This window comes from Geotrypetes seraphini, chromosome 7 (assembly GCF_902459505.1).
Source record: "Geotrypetes seraphini chromosome 7, aGeoSer1.1, whole genome shotgun sequence".
NCBI lineage: Eukaryota > Metazoa > Chordata > Amphibia > Gymnophiona > Dermophiidae > Geotrypetes > Geotrypetes seraphini.
Window position 1 is genome coordinate 76,933,177 of NC_047090.1, and position 25,035 is coordinate 76,958,211.

The following is a 25,035-nucleotide window of genomic DNA, read 5'->3' on the forward strand; positions in this document are numbered from 1 at the left end:
CAAAGCATTTCAAAAAGGTGCTAACATTCCCCCTTCTCCCTCCCCACTCCAACCCATACAGGTTCAGCATGCAATTTCACTATCCCTTGATCTAAAACAAGAATGTTATTTTTTTCCTAACTGGTGGTGCAATCTGCATTTTTCATATGGTGACCACACTCACTAGAATTCCTCTAATTTTTCATAACTATCAATCAAGCTGTTTAGTACATATAACGCACTTTAATCATTACTCTGTCCAAGTCAGGCAAATCTTATTCAACTGAACTTTCACTTATCGGGCTAACTATTAAAATTCTTTATCATTTTAGACCATCATCAGTCAGTATTACTTATCTCATTAGATCTCTCATCAGCCTTTGACACCATTGACCATAAACGTCTCCCATCCCGATTACATGATGTTGGTATTACAGATCAAGTCCTTGACTGGTTTTCTTCTTGACTGGTTTTCTTCTTTCTTTCTAAGATTGTATTTAATTCAACATCTTCAGACTCTTTCACAACTGATTATGATATTCCACAAGGTTCAATTCTATCCCCTCTGCTTTTCAATATTTTCTTAGCTCTTCTACTAACTTTAGGCCAATACATAAGTTTTACAACTTTTGCCTATGTGGACGATGTCCAATTAGTACATCCAATAGAATTAAACAACCCAAATGAAATTACCATCATTAATGAAAAATTAGAAAAGATTAATTCTTGGCTCGATGTACATATGCTCTCCTTGAATATAAATAAATCAAAATTAATGATTTTTCCTTTCAAAGACAGCCTTTCATTACTAATCCCCCCTAAACTCAAAAATCTCCCTATCAAAGTGGTACTCTCTTTAAAATTACTAGGAGTCACTTTTGATTGCAAATTTACCTATCACCAACATATTAACACAGTGGTCCAACGTTGCTTTTATCGGCTACGCATGATTAAAGCTTTAGCAAAACTGTTAGAGCCTGCATCCTTGAATATTTTAATCCATTCACTTGTTATCTCTTGCTTAGATTACTGCAATGCCCTTTTTAAGGGCATTACAAAAAAGGAAATAAAAAGACTTCAAATGGTTCAAAATACTGCAGCAAAAATTTTATTTAATGCGAAGAAATATGATCATATCACGCCTCTTTTACATAAAGCTCATTGGTTACCAATAGAGCATTGGATCATCTACAAAATTCTACTACTAACCTTTAAAACGAAAGTAAATAGCCTGCCAGAATTTATTAATAATTTGCTTATCCCCTATAATCAAACTAGGACCCTACGATCTACTGCTCATAATCTCCTTACTGTTCCCTCATTGAAACATATCAGTACAATGAGGACCACAATTTTTTCCGTTAATACTCCTTTTCTCCTAACTACTTGCGGGAAAATATACTTATCAATTTTAAGGTGAAGCTAAAGACAATCCTTTTCTGCGATGCCTTTGTAACCTAAACTGTCCTTTTAAGGACAACTTAGATTTAAGAAATATTTCTACTTTCAGTTCCCCAATCTTTTGTTCTTCCCCTTAAGTGTTTTCTTTTCTTTTTCTTTCTATTAATTGTAGTTCCAATCCCTCCTTCCCTTTTGTTCCCGTTCATCTTTGTACTTAAATTGTCTTTTTCCTTGGTTTGTTTTTGATTAAATTACATTTTAATTGGTATATTGTTATGCCATTTTTGTACTAGAAAGCTCGAGTGGGCGTTATAATAAATTTTAAATAAACTTGAAAGTTTGCTTCCAAAAATTAGCAATTGCCAGCCATGTTGCTGTTGCCACCCTTTGTACAAATTTTTGCCAATCACGTTTTCTAGTGTGACAGACACATTATTCTTGAACCTTTGGGAAGTCAATCAATTTTTGTTGAGAGCCTCATTAACATTTTTTGCTCCACCTCCCCTCTCTCTGGGCTGTCCTCCAAATACTCAGTTGTCTTTACAAGTGAGGTGGTAGGAGCCTGTCTTTTTTTACTCATGTTTATTTTTCTTTAAATTTGTTTGGGGGTTGTTGGGTTTGTTTGTTTTTTACATACCGTTAGCGAGACTTTTCAGTGCTGCAGAGGATCCATGTCTTGGGTCATCTCTGGCTGTAGGAGAGCACAGACTCTCAGGTCTAAGGGGAAGACTGCCTTGCAGTGTACCCACTTGGACATCCTGTACTAGCAGTCCAGGAGCTCAGGGACTGTTGCTTTGGAAACAAGGCTCACTCCGGGTTCTGTCTGCAGTGGGCTTGAGCGCAGCCTGATTGGCTCCGTGATGTTTTTTTTTTCTGGATTGGGCCAACTACTTTCCTCCTCCCAGCTGCACATTAGAGAGCTGCACGGGAACGGGGACGACGGGAATCCCGCGGGACCCGCGGGCATCCCGCGGGTTCCCCCTTTGGGTCACGGGGATCCCGTGGGGACGCCCCTAGGGTCGCGGGGATCCCGTGGGGACGCCCCCTAGGGTCGCGGGGATCCCGTGGGGACGCCTCCGAGGGTCGCGGGGTTCCTGCGGGGCTGGATGTACTCAGTCGCGCGGCCCTTCTCCCTACCTTATCTGCTTGCAGCACAGAGCCGAATGGAAGTCTTCCCGACGTCAGCGCTGACGTCGGGAAGACTTCCGTTTGGCTCTGTGCTGCAGGCAGTGCAGGTAAGGAGGAGAGTAGCCTCGCGGTTCGAGTGGCTACCAAGGGAGGGGGCGGTCCGCCCCGCCACACCCCGCCCCGGTTGCAGCACAGCCGGCCAGGTCCCCTTACTTTTGTGGCACTTCCCCGACCGACCGACAACAGCCCCGGCCGACAATCCTCCCTGCCCTGTAGCCGCGAATCTAAATTATCTTCTTACAGCAGCTGTAATAAGGTAATTTAGATTCGCAGTTAAGGGTAGGGAGGTTTGTCGGACCGGGGCTGTTGTCAGTCGGTCGCACAAAAGTAAGGGGACCTGGCCGGCTGTGCTGCACCCGGGGCGGTAGAGAAGGAGTGGGGAGAAGGACGCTGAAAGGCCATGGGGAAGACGGGAGGAGGGGGGGAAGGACTCTGAAAGCACTTGAAGACAGAGGAGGGAGAAGGACGCTGAAAGCACATGAGGAATACAAAGGGGTAGAGAAGGACGCTGAAAGGCCATGGGAAGGGCGGGGGGGGGGGAAAGGACTCTGAAAGCACTTGTGGAAGACAGATGGGGGAGAAGGATGCTGAAAGCACATGGGGAAGACAAAGGGGTGGAGAAGGACGCTGAAAGGACATGGGGAAGACAAAGGGGTGGAGAAGGATGCTGAAAGGCCATGGGAAGGGCGGGGGGGGGGGGAAGGACACTGAAAGCACTTGTGGAAGACAGAGGGGGGAGAAGGATGCTGAAAGCACATGGGGAAGACAAAGGGGTGGAGAAGGACGCTGAAAGGACATGGGGAAGACGGGGGGGGGTGGAGAAGGACGCTGAAAGGCCATGGGGAAGACAGAGAGGGAGAAGGACGCTGAAAGGACATGGGGAAGACAGAGAGGGAGAAGGACGCTGAAAGGACATGGGGAAGCAGAGGGGGGAGAAGGACACTGAAAGCACATGTGGAAGACAGAGGGGGGAGAAGGACGCTGACAGGACATGGGGAAGATGGGGGAGAAGGACGCTGAATGGAAATGGGGAAGAGAGAGTAGGGAGAAGACGCTGGCAGGGAAGAAGACAGATGCCAGACTATGGGGGGAGCGGAGAGAAGAAGATGGGTGCCAGACCAATTTGGAAGGGGGAAGAAAGGGAGAGGCACAGTAACAGAGCAAATGGAAGATGCAGAAGGAAGAGAGACAGTGGATGGAAGGAATTGAATGAGAACATGAGGAAAGCAGAAACCAGGCAACAAAGGTAGGAAAAGAATTATATTTCTTTTTTTTTATTTTGCTTCAGGATAAAGTAGTATATTAGTTGTGTTGATAAAAATTTATAAACATTAGAGGCTCTGGTAGAAACCCATTTGCAAAGTATGTATTCTTCCCAATTAATATTTTCAAATTAATAAAGTCTTTTTGCTTATTTGTAAATGGGTTTCTACCAGAGCCTTTAATTCAGTAGCATAATTAAATGAAATAACTATTTCTGAAGTTTATATGGACGGGCGGGGACGGAGAGGATTCCTCGTGGGGACGGGTGGGGACGGAGGGGATTCCTCGCGGGGACGGGTGGGGACGGAGGGATTCCTCACGGGGATGGGTGGGGACGGGTGGGATTCCTCACGGAGATGGGTGGGGACGGGTGGGACTTTGGCGGGGACGGGTGGGGACGGGTGGGATTTCTGTCCCCGCGCAACTCTCTACTGCACATGTGAAGTTCCGGTGAGGGTTGAGGTATCTGGCCAATCGGTGGGCCCGAGAGGCAGTCTGAAGAGAGAAGCAGTCCAGATTCCAGGCTTCTCTGAAGCACTTCTCTCTGTAAGCTGTCTGCAGGTTCACTACAAGCAACCCCCATCACACTGCAGGGCACAATGAGTAACAGGATGACAGCCCATCATACAAAATTGGGGGGAGGGAGGAAAGGGGAAGGGAGGGATATCTTTATATTTTGGGGTTCTGGGGTTAGAGCCAGGGTCCATCACCTCTAAAATCCCCAAATTGCTAGTTTTTGACTCCACCGTTGCTCCCATAGGCTGTGTTTGGCACTAAAATTTTACTGTCTCTCTGAGTAAAATGGTTTGTAGGACACTGGAATAGAGTATGGTATTTATATAATGTTGGAGAAGTGACTGGTTGTGTGGGTGTGAATGGAGCAGTAACAGTGGGGGTAATTCCAAAAGAAAACCCCAATATGTAGTCACCAAGGATGAGTGTAAATGCCTAGAATACATATATGTGCATATTTGCTCATGTGTGTGTGTGTGTGTGTGTGTGAATCCCAATATTCCAGCTACTTGCCATTCTGTAAAATAGTCCCTAAATATGATGGTGCTTCCTTTAAAAGATAGCATACACATGGGCAGAGCCTGAACAGAGTACAGTTCCTTTGTTGAATAGCTACCTTTTATTGAATTACCCTTTCTCTCATGTCTGTTGATATAAACAGGGGCAGTGACTAGGTATACAAATATGAATGGAGCATTGTCTGAGTGTAGGGATATGCCTGAAATGTGCAGCTCTTGCTAGAGCACCAATAGTTTGTGCTTCTTTTCTAGCTGTAGAAGGACATGTCATTCATTGGATTGAAAGCAAAGCTTCATTTGGAGATGACAGCAGTCATCGGGCCTACCTGCAAGAGCAATATTGGAGCTACTGGAATAGGTAACTCGCTTCATAGAGTAGCTAATTCTGCAATACTGATAATTCATTTCCAGTGCAATTTTTGCATTCTGCATTCCGTATTGGGTTAGTTTAATTTTCAGTGGATGGCACATAGATGACTCAATTATGTAAATGAGAACCAAATGTAAGTGCTGAAAAAAAGGTAATGTATAGAAATAAACAAAACATATGAAATAAGGTGATGCTTTCTTATTGGAATAGCTTAATGCATTTTTTTATTATCTTTTGAAGGTAATCTTTCTTCAGATCAGAAATCTGTTATTGTTGCTAATTGGCTTGTTAAGTAATTAAATTGTGTGCACAGTTTTGAGCACTACATATAGAATTAGGCAATATAATTATAGCAAGTTCAGCATATACTTGACTTGGAGTCTCCATTGAAAATTCACTTTGTAAAACTGGGAACTTTATACTGTTCTGTGATATCCAGATGATACCTGCAAAACTTCCTGAGCAAAATTTTAGCATAGTTAGCTACTGTATAATCAGTTTGAAACATAATGGTCAAGATATGTTTTTTTCAGTAATATCATCAGACAGCAGCCATTATTAGTCAGTGACTGTCAGGAAGAAATTACACACCTTTACTTTAGTTGTTCATTTTTCCACAAGATAGTTTAGCCTGACAAAGACAATTTTGAGGCACTAAACAGCTCAGGAGTAAGGAACTGTCAAACAATCTATGAGAAGAGTTTGTTAGAAATCATTCTGCATTGATCTATTTGTCTTGGAGCTAGAGGCTTCCTCCCCCCCCCCCCCTTCAGTCTCATAGGTTTCCAAATGCATCATTAGCTAGTGATATGTACTATGTTTACCTAGTTAGTCACAGCTATAACTTCTAATTCTATTATGCACTTAGAATGATATATTAGTAGTGGGCTGAATATAGGATTCCCAGATGAGAAACTCATTTGAACTGATTAAATATTTCAGTTTTAACCCTCCATGGGGGAGAGCGAGAGTTGGGGCTCTTTGTACCATATCCTTTAACTTGTTAATTACCTCTAGTCTTCAGGAGAAAGCTGCAATCTGTCTCGCCTTGTCTTCTGTCCTTGTATATGTTTCTTAAAGGTGCTGTCATTATGCTAACGGCAGGTAACCTTAACCTGCAATAGTTCAGTAGCACTCTCGACTTTGTCACTGTAGTGCAGTGGTCTCAAACTCAAACCCTTTGCAGGGCCACATTTGGATTTGTAGGTACATGGAGGGCCGCAGAAAAAAAAGTTAATGTCTTATTATAGAAATAACAATTTTGCTTGAGGTAAAACTCTTTATAGTTTATAAATCTTCCCTCCCCAAAGGCCTGCATGTTCCCCCCTTCTTTGCAGCGTCCTCCAGCTTCTCCCCTGGCCTTCTGGTCTTAGTTTCAGCTAATTATCATGCCTGCAGAGAGGATCGCCGGTGCTGTCACATTCCTTGCAGGCTGCCATCGGCCTACGCAGCACATTCCCTCTGCCGTGGTTCCGCCCCTCCTCTGACGTCAGGGGTAGGATCGCGGCAGAGGGAACGTGATGCTGAGGATGACGGCAGCCTGCAAGGATCGCTACAGCACTGGCAATCCTCTCTGCATGCTGCTGTAATTATCTGAAGATAAGAGCTGGAGGCCAGGGGGGAAGCCAGAGGACGCTGCAAAGAGCGGGCAGCACTAGTACAGACTGCGGGCCGCAAAATAGTACCTGGCGGGCCGCATGTGGCCCCCGGGCCGCGAGTTTGAGACCACTGCTGTAGTGTGAGTAGGGAAAGTATTGATCTCTTGTATGGTCTGTGGTGTCGAAGCCTTATAAGAACATAACAATTGCCACTGCTGAGTCAGACCAGTGGTCCATCGTGCCCAGCAGTCCGCTCCCGCGATGGCCCCCAGGTCAAGGACCTGAGCCCTAACTGAGTCTAGCCTTACCTGCGTATGTTCTGGTTCAGCAGGAACTTGTCTAACTTTGTTTTGAATCCCTGGGGGATGTTTTCCCCTATAACAGCCTCCGGAAGGGCGTTCCAGTTTTCCACCACTCTCTGGGTGAAGAAGAACTTCCTTACGTTTATACGGAATCTATCCCCTTTTAACTTTAGAGAGTGCCCTCTCGTTCTCCGTACCTTGGAAAGGGTGAACAACCTGTGTTTATCTTCTAAGTCCATTCCCTTCATTATCTTGAATATAACAATACCTGAAGCGGAGAAACTGTTTACAGGAGAAATAGAGGACAGCCTCACCACAGTTGAAGTGAACTTGGATCAGATATACTACCAGATCGACAAACTTAAAAGTGACAAATCCCCTGGACCGGATGAAATTCACCCGAGAGTCTTGAAGGAATTGAAGGTTGAAATCGGAGAGTTATTGCAAAAACTTGCAAACCTGTCAATCAGAACTGGACAGATACCAGACGACTGGAAGAAAGCAAACGTCACACCAATTTTCAAAAAAGGATCGAGAGGAGAACCGGGCAACTATAGACCTGTGAGTCTTACGTCTGTCCCCGGCAAGATGATTGAATCACTGATCAAGGATAGCATAGTTCAGCACTTGGACACACACGACTTGATGAAACCCAGTCAACATGGATTCAGGAAAGGGAAATCGTGTTTGACGAATTTACTCCAATTCTTTGAGACCGTGAACGAGCAAATTGATAGTGGAAAGCCGGTGGACATAATATACTTGGATTTCCAGAAAGCGTTCGACAAAGTTCCACACGAAAGACTTCTCAGGAAACTACAAAGCCATGGCATAGAGGGAGATATACAAAGATGGATAGGCAAATGGCTGGAAAACCGAAAGCAGAGAGTGGGCATAAATGGGAAGTTCTCTGACTGGGAGAAAGTGACTAGTGGTGTACCCCAGGGCTCGGTACTTGGGCCGATCCTTTTTAATATTTATATCAATGACTTGGAAAACGGAATATCCAGTGAGATCATCAAGTTTGCAGACGACACAAAACTCTGCCGGGCAATCAGATCGCAGGAGGATAGTGAGGAACTCCAGAGCGATTTGTGTCGGTTAGAAAAATGGGCGGAGAAATGGCAAATGAGGTTCAACGTGGAGAAATGCAAGGTAATGCATTTAGGCAGTAAGAATAAGGAATACGAGTACAAAATGACAGGTGCAACTCTGGGAAAAAGTGAACAAGAAAGAGACCTGGGTGTACTGATAGATAGGACCCTGAAGCCGTCGGCACAATGCGCGGCAGCGGCAAAGAAGGCAAATAGAATGTTGGGCATGATAAAGAAAGGAATCTCGAGTAGATCGGAGAAAGTAATAATGCCGCTTTATAGGGCAATGGTCAGACCTCACTTGGAATACTGCGTCCAACATTGGTCTCCCTACCTAAAGAAGGATATAAAACTGCTGGAGAGGGTGCAGAGACGAGCAACTAAACTAGTGAAGGGTATGGAGAAACTGGTATATGAGGATCGACTTAAAACACTGGGATTGTTCTCCCTTGAGAAAAGGAGACTGCGGGGGGATATGATCGAGACCTTCAAAATACTGAAAGGAATCGACAAAATAGAGCAGAGAAGATTATTTACATTGTCCAATTTGACACGGACAAGAGGACATGAAATGAAGCTAAGGGGGGACAAGTTCAGGACTAATGTCAGGAAGTTCTGCTTCACACAGAGAGTGGTGGACATCTGGAATACTCTCCCAGGGGAGATTATTGCGGAATCGACAGTCCCAGGCTTCAAAAGCAAACTAGATTCATATCTCCTTGAGAAAGGCATATAAAGATATGGTGGCTATAAATAAACCAGGTGTATACCTGGCGGGGCCTCCGCGTGTGCGGATCGCCGGACTTGATGGACCGAAGGTCTGATCCGGAGATGGCGCTTCTTATGTTCTTATGTTTCAATCATGTCCCTTCTCAGTCTTCTCCTTTCAAGGGAGAAGAGGCCCAGTTTCTCTAATCTATCACTGTATGGCAACTCCTCCAGCCCCTTAACCATTTTAGTCGCTCTTCTCTGGACCCTTTTGAGTAGTACTGTGTCCTTCATGTACGGCGACCAGTGCTGGACGCAGTACTCCAGGTGAGGACGCACCATGGCCCGGTACAAACAAGATCTTATCCTGTGAGTCTAATTTTAAACCTTAAATGGTTACTTCTGACAATCCTAACTTTAACTTAGATAGCTTGTGGCTCATTTAAAAACACTTGGGGGCTCATAATTTTAAAAAAAAAAAAAGTCTAAAAGGTGGCCTAAATGGGTACTTAGACGATCAAAAAGCCTGATCGTCCAAGTACCCATAACCAAAGCTGGTTTTAGACGTATCTAAAACCAGCTTAGGCCTTTCCCCTTCCTCTAAACTCATAGAGCGAAAAGAGACGTTTTTATAGGAGGTGAAAGGGCGGGAGGGAGGCCGACCTAGACAGAGGTGTACAGCAGGTATAACCAAAACTTTAGGCAGGTTGCCTAGTCGGCACTTATACGTTTTGACTTAGACCAAGTCAAAACAAATATAAGTGCTGAGAAAGGGGCCGCTGAGCTGATGATGGCTGCTGCAATCAGCTCAGTGGCCCGGCAACCTACCCACCCCCCACCGCAACCATCGCGGCAGGAGAGATGGCTCATCTTCCCTGCTGCAATAGCGATACCACCAAGTGCCGCCAAACGTGGCACTTGGCTATCGCTATCGCGGCAGAAGAGATGAGCCATCTCTCCTGCAGCGTTTCACCCCTTCCACCCAAGCCCTCCTGCCCCAGTGACCCACCTCCATCCCGCCGATCCGATCTGGGCAGGAGGAAGCCCAATCCCTCCCTACCAGGCAACCCCCCACCCTGCCGATCCAATCTGGGCAGGAGGGAGCCCAAGCCTTCCTACCCAAGTGACCCCCCCTACTCCCCACTCCCACTAAGATAAGAGCAGGAGGGATCCCAGGCCCTCCTGCCTTCAGCACAGCCCCCTCTCACGATTGCCCCCTTGAACCCCCGATCGTCCCCCCACCCGCCGACCCCTTGATCCCTGCCGACCCCTTCCCCTGTACCTGTAAAAAAGTTGGACAGATGGATGGGTCCCAAGCCTGTCTGTTCAGTAGGCCCTCCATCTGCCGAATGGCAGGCCTTAGGGCCTGATTGGCCCAGGCACCTCAAACTCCGCCCACAAGTGGGGCCTGAGGCACCTGGGCCAACTGAAATCGGCCCAGAAGCCTTAGGCCACTCCTGTGGATGGGGCCTTAGGCACATGGGCTGGGTTGGGCCCATGTGCCTAAGGCTCCCTCCTGCCCAGATCAGATCGGCGGGGTGGGGGGTCACCTGGGCAGGAGGGCTTGGGCTCCCTCCTGCCCAGATTTGATTGGCGGGATGGGGTGGTTGCCTGGGCAGAAGGGCTTGGTCTCCCTCCTGGACCGATCATTGCTGGGGTGGGAGGGGGATTCTGTAACCGGTCTTCTTTATGACAGACACCAGTTACAGAATCCAGCTTTTAGGCGAAGGACTGGCCCCTCCTTCGCCTAAAAGCCCTTGTTTTGGGCGTTTGGGACTTAGGATTTTTTTATGTTGATTATATGGTGTAAGTTTAGACGTAGTGGTGGTCTGGGTGTTTAAACAGCTGAACGTAGAGGCAGGCCATTATTAAAAAAAAACTCCTTTTGGACGTTTTTTTTTTTTTTTTTTTTTTGATAATGGACATTTTCCCTGCTTCTATTTTCAATGTTTAGGGCCTTAGGCCAAAAGGGGACTTAAGACGTTTTTTTTTTTTATTATGCCCCTCTTTGTATCTAAGTGCTTTGAAAATATGCCTCTAAATGACATAGCAATATTTTTGTATATTCCATGCAATCCTGCATGGTATCTGCTGTCAACAGTATGTCATCTACATAGCTTCTTTGTATTTCCTCGTTTCATTTTGTATCTTATTTTCATTACTTTTTGTATTTTGTATTTCCAAAAATTTAATAAAAATTTTGAACTAAAAAAAAAAAAGAAATCATAGCCACTGAAGCGGGCAGTGTTTCTATAAAGGCTTGCAAATATGTTGCAAGACCCGCAAAAACACAGACTTTCACAATAACCTTGCGGTAAACTGATCCATTGAAATCTTTTGCCTCTAAATGTGACTGCTATAAGGGAGCTACTGTCTGGATGTAGGGAAATTCCAAAAACACTCAGCAAACTTTTGACTCGCAAACCGAGGTTTGACTGTATTTAGTTGAATAGGCCAAACTCCTTAGGAGATGTGTAAATATTTTGTACTTAGCTGCAATAGTAAACCTAATATTAGATGTGAATATAGGTAGGATGATTGATTTGGTATGAACATATAAGTAGGATAATTGATGTGCCAGTAACATAAATAGGATGATTGATTGTGCCATAATTATACTAGTATTAATAACTCTGTATTGTAACACCGCTGCAGAAGCTCATGCCAACTGCTCTGAATTCACTCCCCAGTCATTAGTAGCAGTATAGAAGCTCACAATAAACAATAAACAAAACAAGCATTAGATAAATTATTAGATTTGTGACATTTCTTCAAAGGTGTAAGTTTGCAGCAATGTAGCTGGATTTGCTATGATTGGAGATTCAGCATCTACTCTGCTATTCAGTACCTGTAAATCATGCACAATTCTCCATTTCCCATCAGATTTCTTGAAAGGGAACAATGGAGCATTAAAAGTTCTATAATACCATGCTATAATAATTTCTCACTTGCAGAATTGCACCCCTGTATTGCCTCCTCATTTAAAGTGTACCGCTTAACTTATGTTTGAAGCAGGATGTGAACAAAACAAAATCTCAGCATTCTTTACTGTCTTAACCATCTGTCCCCCAAACCGTGTAGGTTACCTCATTCAACACACACTCCCAACTGTCTGCTTGCTGATCTTGGTCCATGACCTGACCCATCTCATCTCCTTCTGGAAACATATTTTTAGTGCAATAGGTGTGTCATTCTGGATGTTAGGGTATTCTCCCTGAGCCCGGAAGCCGTGCAAAAGGATCAGTCAGACTTCAGCTCGAAGATTTTAGAGTTGGAGGACAGTTCCAGTGAGGCAGTGATGTCTTCTCCGGATCCAGCTACTTTTAAAGAGAGAAAGAGAACTGAGACAGGCTCAGCACATCTATAACACAGGTCACAGTGAATAAGGCTGTTACAGCCTATGGGCAAAACGGTGGTGGTGGTTGCAAATCCTTATTTTTTTTTTTTCAGATTTCTGCCACTTCCTATAGGATCTTTCACCTCTAAAATCATATTTTCTTGGGGGGGGGGGGTTCTGCTAATCTGTTTTTAGGGCTGTATTTTAGTACCAAAATGCTGCTGCAACAGCCATATTTGATTTCCCTTTTTTTTTTAATTTTAAAGTGTTCCACCTTGTTTTGCCTCAAAACTGGAAGGGAAGGAGTTCTGGGCTCTTTTACCCCTAATTCTTGTCAAATTGAAGAGAGGCGGAAGCTTCAGGCTTAGTCTCTCCTTGGGCCTCTAGGGCTGAGGAGACATTGGAAGGCCTATCTGCTGGGAGAAAATCATTTCCAGAGCCCCGGAACATCAGCTTACCTAAACATAGTAGAGTGGAAGTCATGGAGCCCAAGAGACGCAAGATGGAGTCACCTAGAGGGGACTCAGCACTGCCTAGTACAGCATTCTCTCCTAAATTTGTCAATCTGATGTGGAGAGCTTGTTTGGATGGCTGAGATTCCCATGGGAGGACTGGCAGCAAACTAGAAGGTATGCCTGTCTCAGTGTCAGAAGCTGACCAGGATTCAGTGGACCTTTTGTACAGAGACTCAGAGAACGAAGAGCCTATCTGTATGCCTTTGCTTTTTTTTTTTAATATCATTTTTATTAGAGTCAACAAGAGAAACAGGCATGACACAATGAGCATGATTCAGACGTTCAAATACTTGAAGGGTATTAACGTAGAATAAAATCTTTTCCAGAGAAAGGAAAATGGTAAAACCAGAGGACATAATTTGAGGTTGAGGGGTGGTAGATTCAAAGGCAATGTTAGGAGATTCTACTTTACGGAGAGGGTGGTGGATGCCTGGAATTCGCTCCCGAGAGAGGTGGTGGAGAGTAAAACTGTGACTGAGTTCAAAGAAGCATGGGATGAACACAGAGGATCTAGAAACAGAAAATAATATTAAATATTGAACTAAGGCCAGTACTGGGCAGACTTGCACGGTCTGTGTCTGTATATGGCCTTTTGATGGAGGATGGGCTGGGGAGGGCTTCAGTGGCTGGGAGGGTGTAGATGGGCTGGAGTAGGTTTTAACGGAGATTTCGGCATTAGGAACCCAAGCACAGTACCGGGTAGAGCTTTGGATTCTTGCCCAGAAATAGCTAAGAAGAAAAAATTTTTTAAAAAAATTTAAATTGAATCAGGTTGGGCAGACTGGATGGACCATTCAGGTCTTTATCTGCCGTCATCTACTATGTTACTATGCATGTTAAGCATATATGCAAACGGAGATAATAATACAAAAATACAATAGCTGCCAACAACAGCACAAACTGTACCAGTAAAACAGAAACAAACAAGAGGAGGAGCCCAACCACACCCACCGGTTACGTACCGAAAAATAGAACCCGTGCAGAGCCAAAAAAGTATGGGCTCACTCAACAGAGCAGACTTTATGCAGAGGAGAAAAGAGAGAGTCACAAGACTGAAGACCCCCCTCATAAGACGAGCCAACTGCAGGGTCAGCCCGTTCCCCTCATCGGCCCCACAATTTTTCCAATTTGTAGTACCTATCCCCAACAGCTCCCATCTTGAGGGCAGCACACACACCATACTACTTAAACCAGACACACAAGCAGACATACCATAAGCATATTCCCCTTTCAGTCCCCCCTCTGGCCCCCTACCATGTTGGGAGACTAGAGGTAACTGCAGGAACACCTTCCACAAGACCAGATAGGCCATCACCTCAGGGTTGGACCAGTGTTTATAATTACAGAGTTCAAAACTTGCCAGCTCAGACATCTGACTCAACCGGCTCTCCAAGGGAATAACCCCATCCTGTATCCAATGGTGCAAGATCATTCTGCGAACTGTCAACAAGGTCATATAGATAAATCTCTGCTGAGGTACAGTGAGGCCCTGTACCTCCAGCAGGGTCTTATCGACGAGAAGCAGCGTTTTATAGTCCCACTTTAGGTCATGCTGCAAGACCAATTGAAGCTGCACAAAGGAAGAGTTCCATAAGGAGAGTTCAGGACACTCCAGGAAAGAATGCAGTAGCGTCCCAGGAGCCCCCTTGCATCCAACACACAGTACATCCCCCCACAAACCCATGCGGGCACTCCTCGCTCTAGTAATATAGGCTTGATGGAGGACTTTAAATTGGGTCTCCTGCCAAGCCGCTGATTTCACAAAAGTATGCAAGGTGCAAAAAAGCTCCAGAAATGTATCAGGAATATAATGTGCAGAAAAGTCCTGGTTCTACAATTCTCGTAGAATATTTAATTTCCCCTGAGAAGCATAGGAATAAACCACCCTATACCATACTGAGAGGGAGCTCTGGGAAGCTGGAATACGAAGTAAAAACTCATCCAGGGGACCACACTGCCACTCCGTTCCATACCACTGGTGAAGACTCTGAAAATAATGCCAGGCTTGTAAGTACGCAAAAAATTGATGATTGGGGATCTCCCATTTGTCCTTAAAATGGTCAAACGTAGAGAAAGCACCCATGTCCTCATCAATCATATGAGAGAGAGTCAAAGCCCCCAAGGAAGCCCAAGCAGCAAAAAGAGAATTGCTGAAACCTGTGCTCTATGCCACCACCGCCAAGCTGTACAAAAAGGCCGCAAAAACTGCAATTTGGATGACAGATCGTCCCCAGTACTGCGGGGAGAATGTAATAGATTTTTTAAAAGTGAAGGGAGCGCACCATTCCGCCATCCATCCTGGAGGAGAAAACTGAGCAGTCCCCGTCAGCCCCTCGTGAATGAAACGCAAAAGAGCCACCACATTATATGCTCTAACATCAGGGAGACCCAGGCTCTTAGGAAGGTAGTGAAAAGGGAACAAAGTTTGCTTATATCTCACTGCAAGACCCAAAAGGGAACCATCTGTAGAGGGTATAAAAATTTGGGCAAAAGTATAATTTTAACCAAGGCTGCCCTCCTTAGCAAAGGCGATCCCTCCAAGCCTGACAAAGAGCTTGAATTTTGTCAATAGTAGCCAGAATATTACATTTATATATAACCCGGGGATCTCTGTGCAAATAAATTCCAAGATATCACATTGGTTTGTGCACTGGGGGTATCTGCAAAGTGGCATGCCAAGGTTCCCAGCCAAGGCCCATCAAGGTAACAATTCAGATTTCTCACAGTTCACTTTGAGACCCGAAAGGCTACCAAACGTAAGGCCACCAGCAAGTGAAGGGGGGGCCTGGTCCAAAAAGAGCAGGATATCATCCACAAACAAGATGATGCGACATTCCGCCCTCCCTATTTGAATACCACGCAACTCATGACTGGAGCAGATCTTAATAGCTAGCTGCTCAATGGCCAAGACAAACAGCAATGGGGAAAGGGGGCATCCCTGTCGCATCCCCCGACAGATCTGGAAAGAGTTCGATAGGCCACCATTAATAATGAGTCGGACCTGCGGCGTGGCATAGAAGCCACTAATCCAGGTGACGAAGTTCCCATCCGTACCATATTCATTTAACACCCGGAACAGGTACTGCCATTAAATGCTATCAAAGGCCTTTATCCTTATCATAGTATAATGCCGTGGGAACCGCCAGGACCATTCCCCTCTCTGATCTGTAATCCTTATAGTAAGAACCACCGCCGAGTGGTCCAACAGGGAGGTATCCTCTATAGCAGGGGTCTCAAAAGTCCCTCCTTGAGGGCCGCAATCCAGTCGGGTTTTCAGGATTTCCCCAATGAAAATGCATGAGATCTATGTGCATGCACTGCTTTCATTTCATATTCATTGGGGAAATCCTGAAAACCCAACTGGATTGCGGCCCTCAAGGAGGGACTTTGCGATCCCTGCTCTATAGTGACTTTGTCCACCCGAGAAAAAAGAGCGTGCGACACCAGAAGGTAGTCCAGACCAAGAATACATGTTATGGGGGTTAGAGTAAGTCATGTACTCCCTGTCAAACTAATAAAGGGTTCTCCATGTGTCCACCACTGCTAGATGATACAGAGGAAATTCACCCCACATTGAGTAGAATTCCGAGGCCGTGACTTGGCAGGAGAGCAGCTGTGATGTTAAAGTCCCCACCAACAATCAGTTGATAGGTAGGATAATGTGCAATTAAACCCAGGAGCCTAGAATAGAATTTATGATTATAGGTATTAGGGGCATAAAGATTACAAAAAAGGAGCTGGAACCCCAGTTCCCCCAATAAAAGGACATAGCGATCTTCTTTATTCTGAATGGTCTTATGAATATGGAGAGGTAATTGTTTATGTACTAGAATGGCCACCCCCCGCTGTCTGCCGTTATAAGCAGAATAGCTCACATCCCCCACCCAATCTCTATACAGCTTCTCATGTTTGGCAGCAGTTAGATGGGTTTTCTGCAAAAACGCTATGTCGATATGGTGTTGCTTAAGCCAAATAAGAATTTTCTTACGTTTTATTGGAAAGTGAATGCCATCAACATTAAAGGTAGCTACAGTCAATTTAACCATAGCTACTAAGCAAAAAAAGCCACCACTGTACCCAAAGAGTGATCAGAGTGAAGCAATTCAGAGAACGGACCCCCCCCAGCTAGGTCCATCTCTAAGAAAATGTAATTAAAAAATCAGTAGTACTCCCGCAGCCCCCTCTCCCAGTCCCCCTTCTGCTGTGAAAACCACACCTCCTATCCCCCGGACCCCTTACACTCCACCCAAAACTCATCCACATCCACAACACACACACACCCCAACCCCCACACCTCTCCCCCTCCTTCCCGGAAGCCCAACCTCTGACCTCCATAACCCCCAGCCCAATGGAAACTGCATGCACTTACCTGCCCGGCACCCCTCCCTGTCCCGGGATAGAAAAATAACTAGGTGGAAACCATCAGAGTCCAAACCAGTTCTGGACCCGGCCCCTCACCATCTCTTAGTCATCTAAACTGCAGGAAGAACCCCCCTCCCTCCTACGAAAAGAAAAGGAAAAGGCAAGATCCCAGCAGCCCCTGTAAAGCATGCGCCGGGCCCGATCAAGAATGGCAGCCCTGGACTCCCCGTCCTTTCCACGGCCGCTATGCCCTTTCATTTCCCCCTGTATCCAAGTCTCAGACTAGAGGTCCGAACTTCCCCCAAGTAAATCCCAGGGTCCCTCCCCCACACTTTCCATGGTGACAGAGCAGACTCCCAACCCCATCAATAGGTATGGCAAGGAAACAACACTGACAAAAAAAGGAAGAACCAACAAAATCTGCAGTAAAAGGGTTGAAGTCAAAACAAAGCAAGGAGAACTGCAGTAACTTGTACAATGATACAGGCAAAGTTTATTAAAATAATTACAGTTAAAAACAACTCCTTAAAATTAAACCATGGGACCCAAGAAAGTTTCTTCTATACAGGCAAAGGCTTGCTTGCGGTTCCAACTGACTCTTTTTCCATCTGGTACCCCTGATGAAGGTGTTTTTCGAAACACGGACCATGTCGGGTCCATTTGTTTGTTTTTTATGTGATGTTTTTAACCGCGTTTTACCTATTGTTATATTAAACTTTGCCTACATCATTGTACGCTCGTCTGCAGTTTTTTCTTGTTTTGGTTCGTCTTCGTTTTCCTGACTGCAGACCTTGTTGGTTCTTCCTTTTTATTTTCTTCTAATGAGTTCCAACTTTTTGACCATCTTTTTGTGTTTATCAGTCAGGCTCGATGCAGCAGACCAATGTACAAGGCCAACATTTCCAAATGGATTCACATTGCCATTTCATTAGCACATAGTTGCCAGTCTCCATGAAGGCATATTTGACTAGAAACATGGCTTGTTCGTGAGTGGTAGCTCGTGTGTTTTCGCCTGAGGAGCTTTGCAGGGCAATGACCTGGTCCACTCTGCATACATTCTCCAAGTAATTTTCATCCCCCGCAACTTTCCTGCCAGTTTTACGTAGATTCCTCCGCTTAGGGAACTTATCAAGGATCCAGACAGCAGTTTGGCAATTCTAGATGCCAGCAGCCCTCAGGATGTGGTGGCAAGGGAGGACACCGCATTTCAGTCTTCAGTATTGCGAGCAGGCACAGAAGCCCCACTCTAGATTTCAGGGACTGCTTTTGTACCTCCCAGAATGACACACGTATTGCACTAGAAAAATAAATTAAGTTCTTACCTTTTTTCTAGTAGATAGTTGTGTCATTTTGGAGCCCTGCCCTGAATGTCATTTTTCCGTCTGCCTACTCTCTCAATCAGAAGGTTCAAGTCAAAGCTGAGACTTTTTCATGTCAGTCAGCTTTCAAAAGTATGAAGAATAATGTATTGCTATAGCTCATTGGGGAATGTTTGAACTCCATAAATGTTTCTGATCTGTATGGTTATTCCATTACAATATTTAACATGTTTGTTATATTTTCAGAGCAGAACAGCACTGTATTTCGGGTAGTCGCTCTAACCCCCCCCCCCTCCTTCTTATGTGTTCCTATATAGGGCCTGCTTTTGTAGAAATTGAAGGGGGCAGCACAGCCCTTTGATGAAGGAGGAGGAATCGAAAACCTAGAGTAGATTCCTTCTGCACAGCTCGCAGCATGGGAAGAATACTGTATTGTCCAGAATGACATACCTATTTACTAGAAAAGATATTATTAGCAAGATAAGTACCTAATCTCCTTCTAACCACAACACTTGTTCTGTATCTCTTGCTACCCATGCTTCCCCTGTGGATAATAAATGTATCTCTTCCTACTCTGTGGAGTCCTGGTCATGTCTGAGGCTTAATAGTATCCACTGAATAAAGCAGCAAAAAATCTCTTTCATCCCATTGTAATGTTGCACCCATAAAAATGATCTTAGCCTTTATTTATAAAATGTATATCCTGCCACATTCACAGTTCTGAGCGGGTTACATAAAAACATCCTAACACATTTATTAGACATTATGGTGCATACAACAAACTAACCTGTAAGAAATGTGGCCCAATATGCATTTCCACTGGGATCAACAATTTCCTTTCTTGTGGTTTCCCATCAAATCCTACTGATCCTGAATCTTACTGAATCCTTTAACTCTGAAATGATACTCCCTCAGGATTAAAATTAATTGAGGAAATAGATGCTCTAGTGCCTACTAAAAAATCTGTTTCTTTATCATTTAATGTTCAGTAACTTTTAGCATAGGGTCTGTTTTTCCTGCATTAATTTGTACAAGGCCAAATTGTAGTCGGAATTCTTCCCATTCTGTTAAATACAGGAGTTCGTACCTTAGGTGATCAATCCATGCTCGCAAACCACTTGCAGAAGGGTTTAATTGCATTTTTCAGTTCCTTCTCCTTCATCAGTGGAGTATAGCTCTGTCTTCAGTTTTACTTCTGTAAGTGAGCTAAAAAGAGGTGTTCTGATCCGCTCTGATTGTTTTTTATTATTTTTGGGGTCTTTTTACTCGTTTCCCGGAGGCTTTGGTGCCAGACAACCCCATATTTGGGGCTACTCTTCCTGATAGAGAATGCAGACTCCGTGAGGGCAGAGTGCAACTAACCAGATAATCCCCAGGTGTACCTGATGAGCCAGTTTGCTTTGTGTTACTTTGAGGCTCGGAGTCCATTCCCATGGGATCCTGCTTGCCTTCTGATTTACTAGAGGCTTGAGCGTAGGCTGTGGGGTCCCTGTGAGAATTCCTTTGGGTTTCAGGGAGCTGGCTGCATTTTATTCTCCCCCTGTTGCACTTCGAGGATTTGTGGTGATTGAGACTTCTGTCGGTTCTGGTCTGACTGGCAGCCTAAAGATTTCCAGATCTGGACTGTTGCACAAGGATTAGAGGCAGAAAGTTCTCTCCAGTCAGGGTGAAGCAAAGCTGAAACAGGCAGGCACCAGCAGCAGCAGCACTGTGAGTACAGCCTATTATTTCCTATGGGGAAAATTAGGGGGAGTCTGAGAAAATTGAATTTAAGAGTTTCTGGGGCCAGAGATAGGGTTCCTCACATCCAAAACCCCTTTCCCTAAGTTTTTTTTTTTAACTTTCAGGGGAGCCCTCATGGGCTGTTTTGTTGTGATTTTTCTGGCGGCGTCCATCTTGGATTTTAAATAATCTGTTTTTCTAAATCCTCCATTTGCTTCAATTTGACTCAGCATCGACTGGGATGGAATCCTCAGGCTGTTCTGCCTATATCATGTCAGTTTTGCACTGGATGATTGGCCAAGGAGTGTCCATGTGTTGTGTGCCACTGCACATATGAGGGAGAGGCGGGAGCCTTGGATTTAGCTTCCTCTGAGTTCTCTAGGACAAGGGAACCAAAGGGGGGCATGTGGTAGGGAGAAAATCCCTTCCAGAGTCCCCAGATAGTGAAGGCGCGAAACATAAGGCGTGGACACTGTGGAGCCCAAGAGAAGCCAGTCTGAGGTCCTGCAGGGGTCCTGGGGTTCCTGTTCAAGAATTTACTCCAGAATTTGTGAAACTTCTGTGAAAAGCTAATTTGATGAGTCCGGGATGCATTGCATTGCACGGGGGATTTTCGGTATCAGACCGGGAGGGATGCCTCCTCAGGAGTTCTGTCCGCTGTGGAGGAAGCCTGCACTCAGCCTGTTTGACTTGGGAGGATTGGAAATCAGAGTTCATGCCTTTATTGTCCAAGTGCTCAACGTCATTCCTGAAGGATTCCGCTTCCCTGACAGGGACTTCGAGTCAAGAAGTGATCGCTGCTCTCAACCAGGGAGACGATCCATCATTGTGGTGACTGTTCAAGTCAGCTACCATTCCACATAACATAAAATTTATCTATATACCACAATACCTTCCGGTTCTATGCGGTTCACAATTCAAAGATTCTGAAGTTACAGCGAAATACAAAAATTATAGTTGCAGAAATTTATCATATAAGTAGGTTTTCAATAATTTCCTAAAGTGTTGATAGGGTGCAGAGCTATCTCTTATTGCTGCTTGAAATGAAAAAGTTTATGAAAGTATTTTTTATACTGAAAGTCCTTAACTGAAGGAAAAGCAAAAAATACAAGGGAATGTTGTGAGCGTCTAGAGTTGGCAAATGTAAAATGGTCATTATGGATATGCTCAGGGAGTTGAAATGAGCCTCAGCAGCCTTCCACCTCACAGTGCATGTCATGAGTGGCACAGATGCTCATACCACCTTTTTTTCCTTCACATTTGTTTATCATCTTGCTGGTCTGCCCGTTATCTGAATCAGATAACGGGCGGGCAGTTCAGTTTCCAAGAAACCCCATAGAAAAAGCATGTAAACCACACAAAAAAAATTGTTATACAAGTCCCATCCCCTTTACCCTTTCCCTATGGTTGCTGAGACTTCAGGGCCCTGGGGGAGAAGCTGAGGAGGATGGATGCGCAGGTAGTCTTCTCCTCGATTCTCCCAGTGAGGGGCAAGGGCAGAGCCAGAGAGGATCGAATACAAAGGGCGAACGACTGGCTGCGAGGATGGTGCAGGGAGATGAACTTCGGGTTTCTGCACCATGGAGAAGCATTGCAAGGACTACAGGGACACGACGGGCTACACCTAACCAGAAGAGGGAAGAATGTCCTTGGACACCGCCTAGCCCGCCTACTCCACAGGGCTTTAAACTAGGTAAGTCGGGGGAGGGTACAGGCACAAACAACATACCAGGCGAACTAAAATGCCAATACATTTATGAGGCTGAGGAAAGTAGACACCGAAATTCTGGGTCAGGGGTGAGTGCACACACTTTTGAGTCGGGAGTAGGGTCACATCATATTTATGGGTCACATTGTAATTCCGGGTCTAGGGGGAGTACACACTGTAGTTCTGGGTATATGGGGAATACACATTGTGGTTCTGAGCCTCAGGAAAGCACAAATAACACAAACAATGCTAAAGGTGTTCAAATAGCTCAAACAGGAATATCCCCACTGAGACATAACAAAAATATAACCCTACCATGGAGGGCTATGTACGTCAACGCACACAGTTTAGGAAACAAGATCCTGGAATTGGAAACAGAAATAAGGAATGCCGACCTGGATGTGGTGGCGATATCCGAAACCTGGCTCACAGACTCCCACGGGTGGGACATGGTCATACCGGGTTACAACTTGCTTCGCCGGGACAGAAAGGGTAGGAAGGGAGGGGGTGTAGCATTATATACTAAAGATGACATTAAGGTCACGAGAATCTCAGATGTCCAGTATACTGGGGAATCCCTTTGGGTTAATTTGGCCAGAGGAAAGGACAAATGCTTGTATCTTGGCGTAATTTACAGCCCTGCTCCGCCCCCCCGATCCCGCAGGAGGACTACACAGTTTAAAAGACACAGCGCCAACGGCGCGCCGCCGTTCGGCGTGCCGACGAAGGCGCACGACAAAGGCGCCTGCGCCTTAGTGGGCGCCTTCGTGGAGCACCTGAGAGGAGCAACGGAGAGAAGCACCAACGGACCTAAAAGACGTGAACACCTACACCTCGGAGACCACTCCACCAGACCTCTGGCCTACCTCCACCATAAGGTAAGGAGCGAAAGATCCCCCGCTCCTCCCACCACAGCCAGAACTCTAAGAGAGAACCACTTCCTCTACCTAACAACCCGAACACTCCAAACCAGACATCAAACATGAAGCCCTCCCGAAATACACACAAAATAGCAGCCATCCTAATAATCCTCCTCATTTCTAGCTGGAATACAACAGCTAACAATCTACCCACCACAACCTCAACCGCAAGCACAACCAACTTCCAAATCCCCAACAGAAGAACACTCACTCCAAGTTACCCAAACCTCCACACCAACAATCAACAACCCATCACTGTTATCCGGAGAAGAAGATCAACACCCCCGAAAACAAAACCTCAAACAACTACCACAACACTCATATACCCGGAAACAACTTACACTCCACAGACCAACACGACCTCCCTTACATGTGCCTATGTCAACATCAGATCTCTAGGACCCAAAACAGAAAACATAAAAAACTGGATAACAACAGAAAAACTTGACTGCTTATTCCTCACTGAAACCTGGCTAACCTCAGACACAGACCCTAGAATAAAAGAAGTATGCCCACCAGGATACAAAATAACAGTAACCTGCAGAGAGAAAAAAAGAGGAGGAGGTCTAGCAATAATATTCAAGAACACCATAACTCTAAACATACCTGAGAAAGTATCCACTCCACAATTGGATTTCCTAGCGTGCCAACTCACAAACACAACACTAAAAAACTCTCTAAACTGCCTGCTCTGCTACATAACACCAGGAAACTGGACCACAGTGAAGCCCGAATTTGAAAACTTCATCTACCAAAACTCACTAACAGCTGACTACAACCTCATACTAGGAGACCTAAACCTACACCTAGAAGATCAAACCTCCACACCAGCAAACAACTGTCTATCCTTCCTCAATGCATTATCCTTCAAGATCCTAAACCCACAAACCACTCATGAAAAAGGTCATCAACTGGACATTGCAGCATTCATGACTCACCAACCAACCAATCAAGAAATCCAAATTCCTAACGGAACATGGTCCCCATCCCTATGGTCAGACCACTACATCTTTAACTTCAACATCAACTGGACCAAAACCAAACACACACCTCAAACAAAAAAAAACCACATACACCTCACGCAAACATATCGACCCAACCATCTTCTGGTCAAAGATAGACGAAACCATCCAAGACTGCGACCCAAAAAATTTCATCTCCCACTGGGAAAATGTATCCACCAACACACTTGATAATCTGGCACCCCTACAAACCAAAACCAGAATCAGAAGGAAATCAGACCAATGGTTTGATAATGAATTACTCCAACTCAAAAGACAGTGTAGAAGACTAGAAAGAAAATGGAGAAAAAAGAATCAAGAACAAACAAAAACCGACTGGAAAAAAATCAACAAACAATACAAAAATCTACTAAAAGACAAGAGGAAAAGTTACTACACCAAGCTCATAGGCACAGAAACACAAGATTCCAAAAAAATTTTCCAAATACTAAAAGAATTAACAGACACCAAACCATACACTACCACCACCAACACACCTCCACCATCACCCACCATCTTAGCAGAACATTTCAAGAATAAAATCACCAACACCAGAGCCACACTCATACTCAACCCATCCAACCAAAATCCAATCACAATCCACTCCACAGGAAAAGAGGCAATCGCAGCAGACAGAACTTGGTCTCAATTCCCAAACATAAAATGGCCAGAATTTAACAAATTATACAAAAAATACAGCCATGCCTCCTGTGACCTCAACCATTGCCCCTCATATCTCCTTACCACCTCTAGTATAAAGTTCCGCACCATAATTCTACAATGGATCCAATTCACGCTCACAGAGGGCACATTCCCTGACAACCTCAGCGAAATTGTCATCACACCAATCCAAAAAGACCCAAAGGCACCACAAAACCTCCCTTCCAACTACAGACCTATAGCCTCAATTCCGCTATATGTCAAAATTACAGAAGGCCTAGTAGCCAAACTCCTCACCAATTACATAGAGGACCACAACCTACTACACCCCATGCAATCAGGATTCAGAACAAATTTCAGCACAGAGACATTACTAGGCTCCCTCATGGATACCGTCAGACAACAACTTAGTATAGGGAAAAAAATACTACTTATACAACTGGACCTATCGGCAGCATTCGACCTGGTAGACCACAACATCCTTCTACAGATACTAGATGCAATAGGCATCTCAGACAAAGTATACTCCTGGTTCAAAGGATTCCTAAAACTCAGAA

The 25,035-nt window shown here is 44.9% G+C and overlaps 1 protein-coding gene across 4 annotated transcripts in view; it reads left to right on the forward strand.

Moving 5' to 3' along the window:
- CDIN1 (CDAN1 interacting nuclease 1) overlaps positions 1-25,035 on the forward strand; it is a 375,199-nt gene that overhangs the window by 181,172 nt on the left and 168,992 nt on the right. For all 4 annotated transcript variants that reach the window (XM_033953116.1, XM_033953113.1, XM_033953114.1 and 1 more), the window contains one exon: positions 5,115-5,220. In XM_033953116.1, coding sequence (XP_033809007.1) covers positions 5,115-5,220 — 106 coding nt within the window. The remainder of the gene's footprint in view (positions 1-5,114; positions 5,221-25,035) is intronic.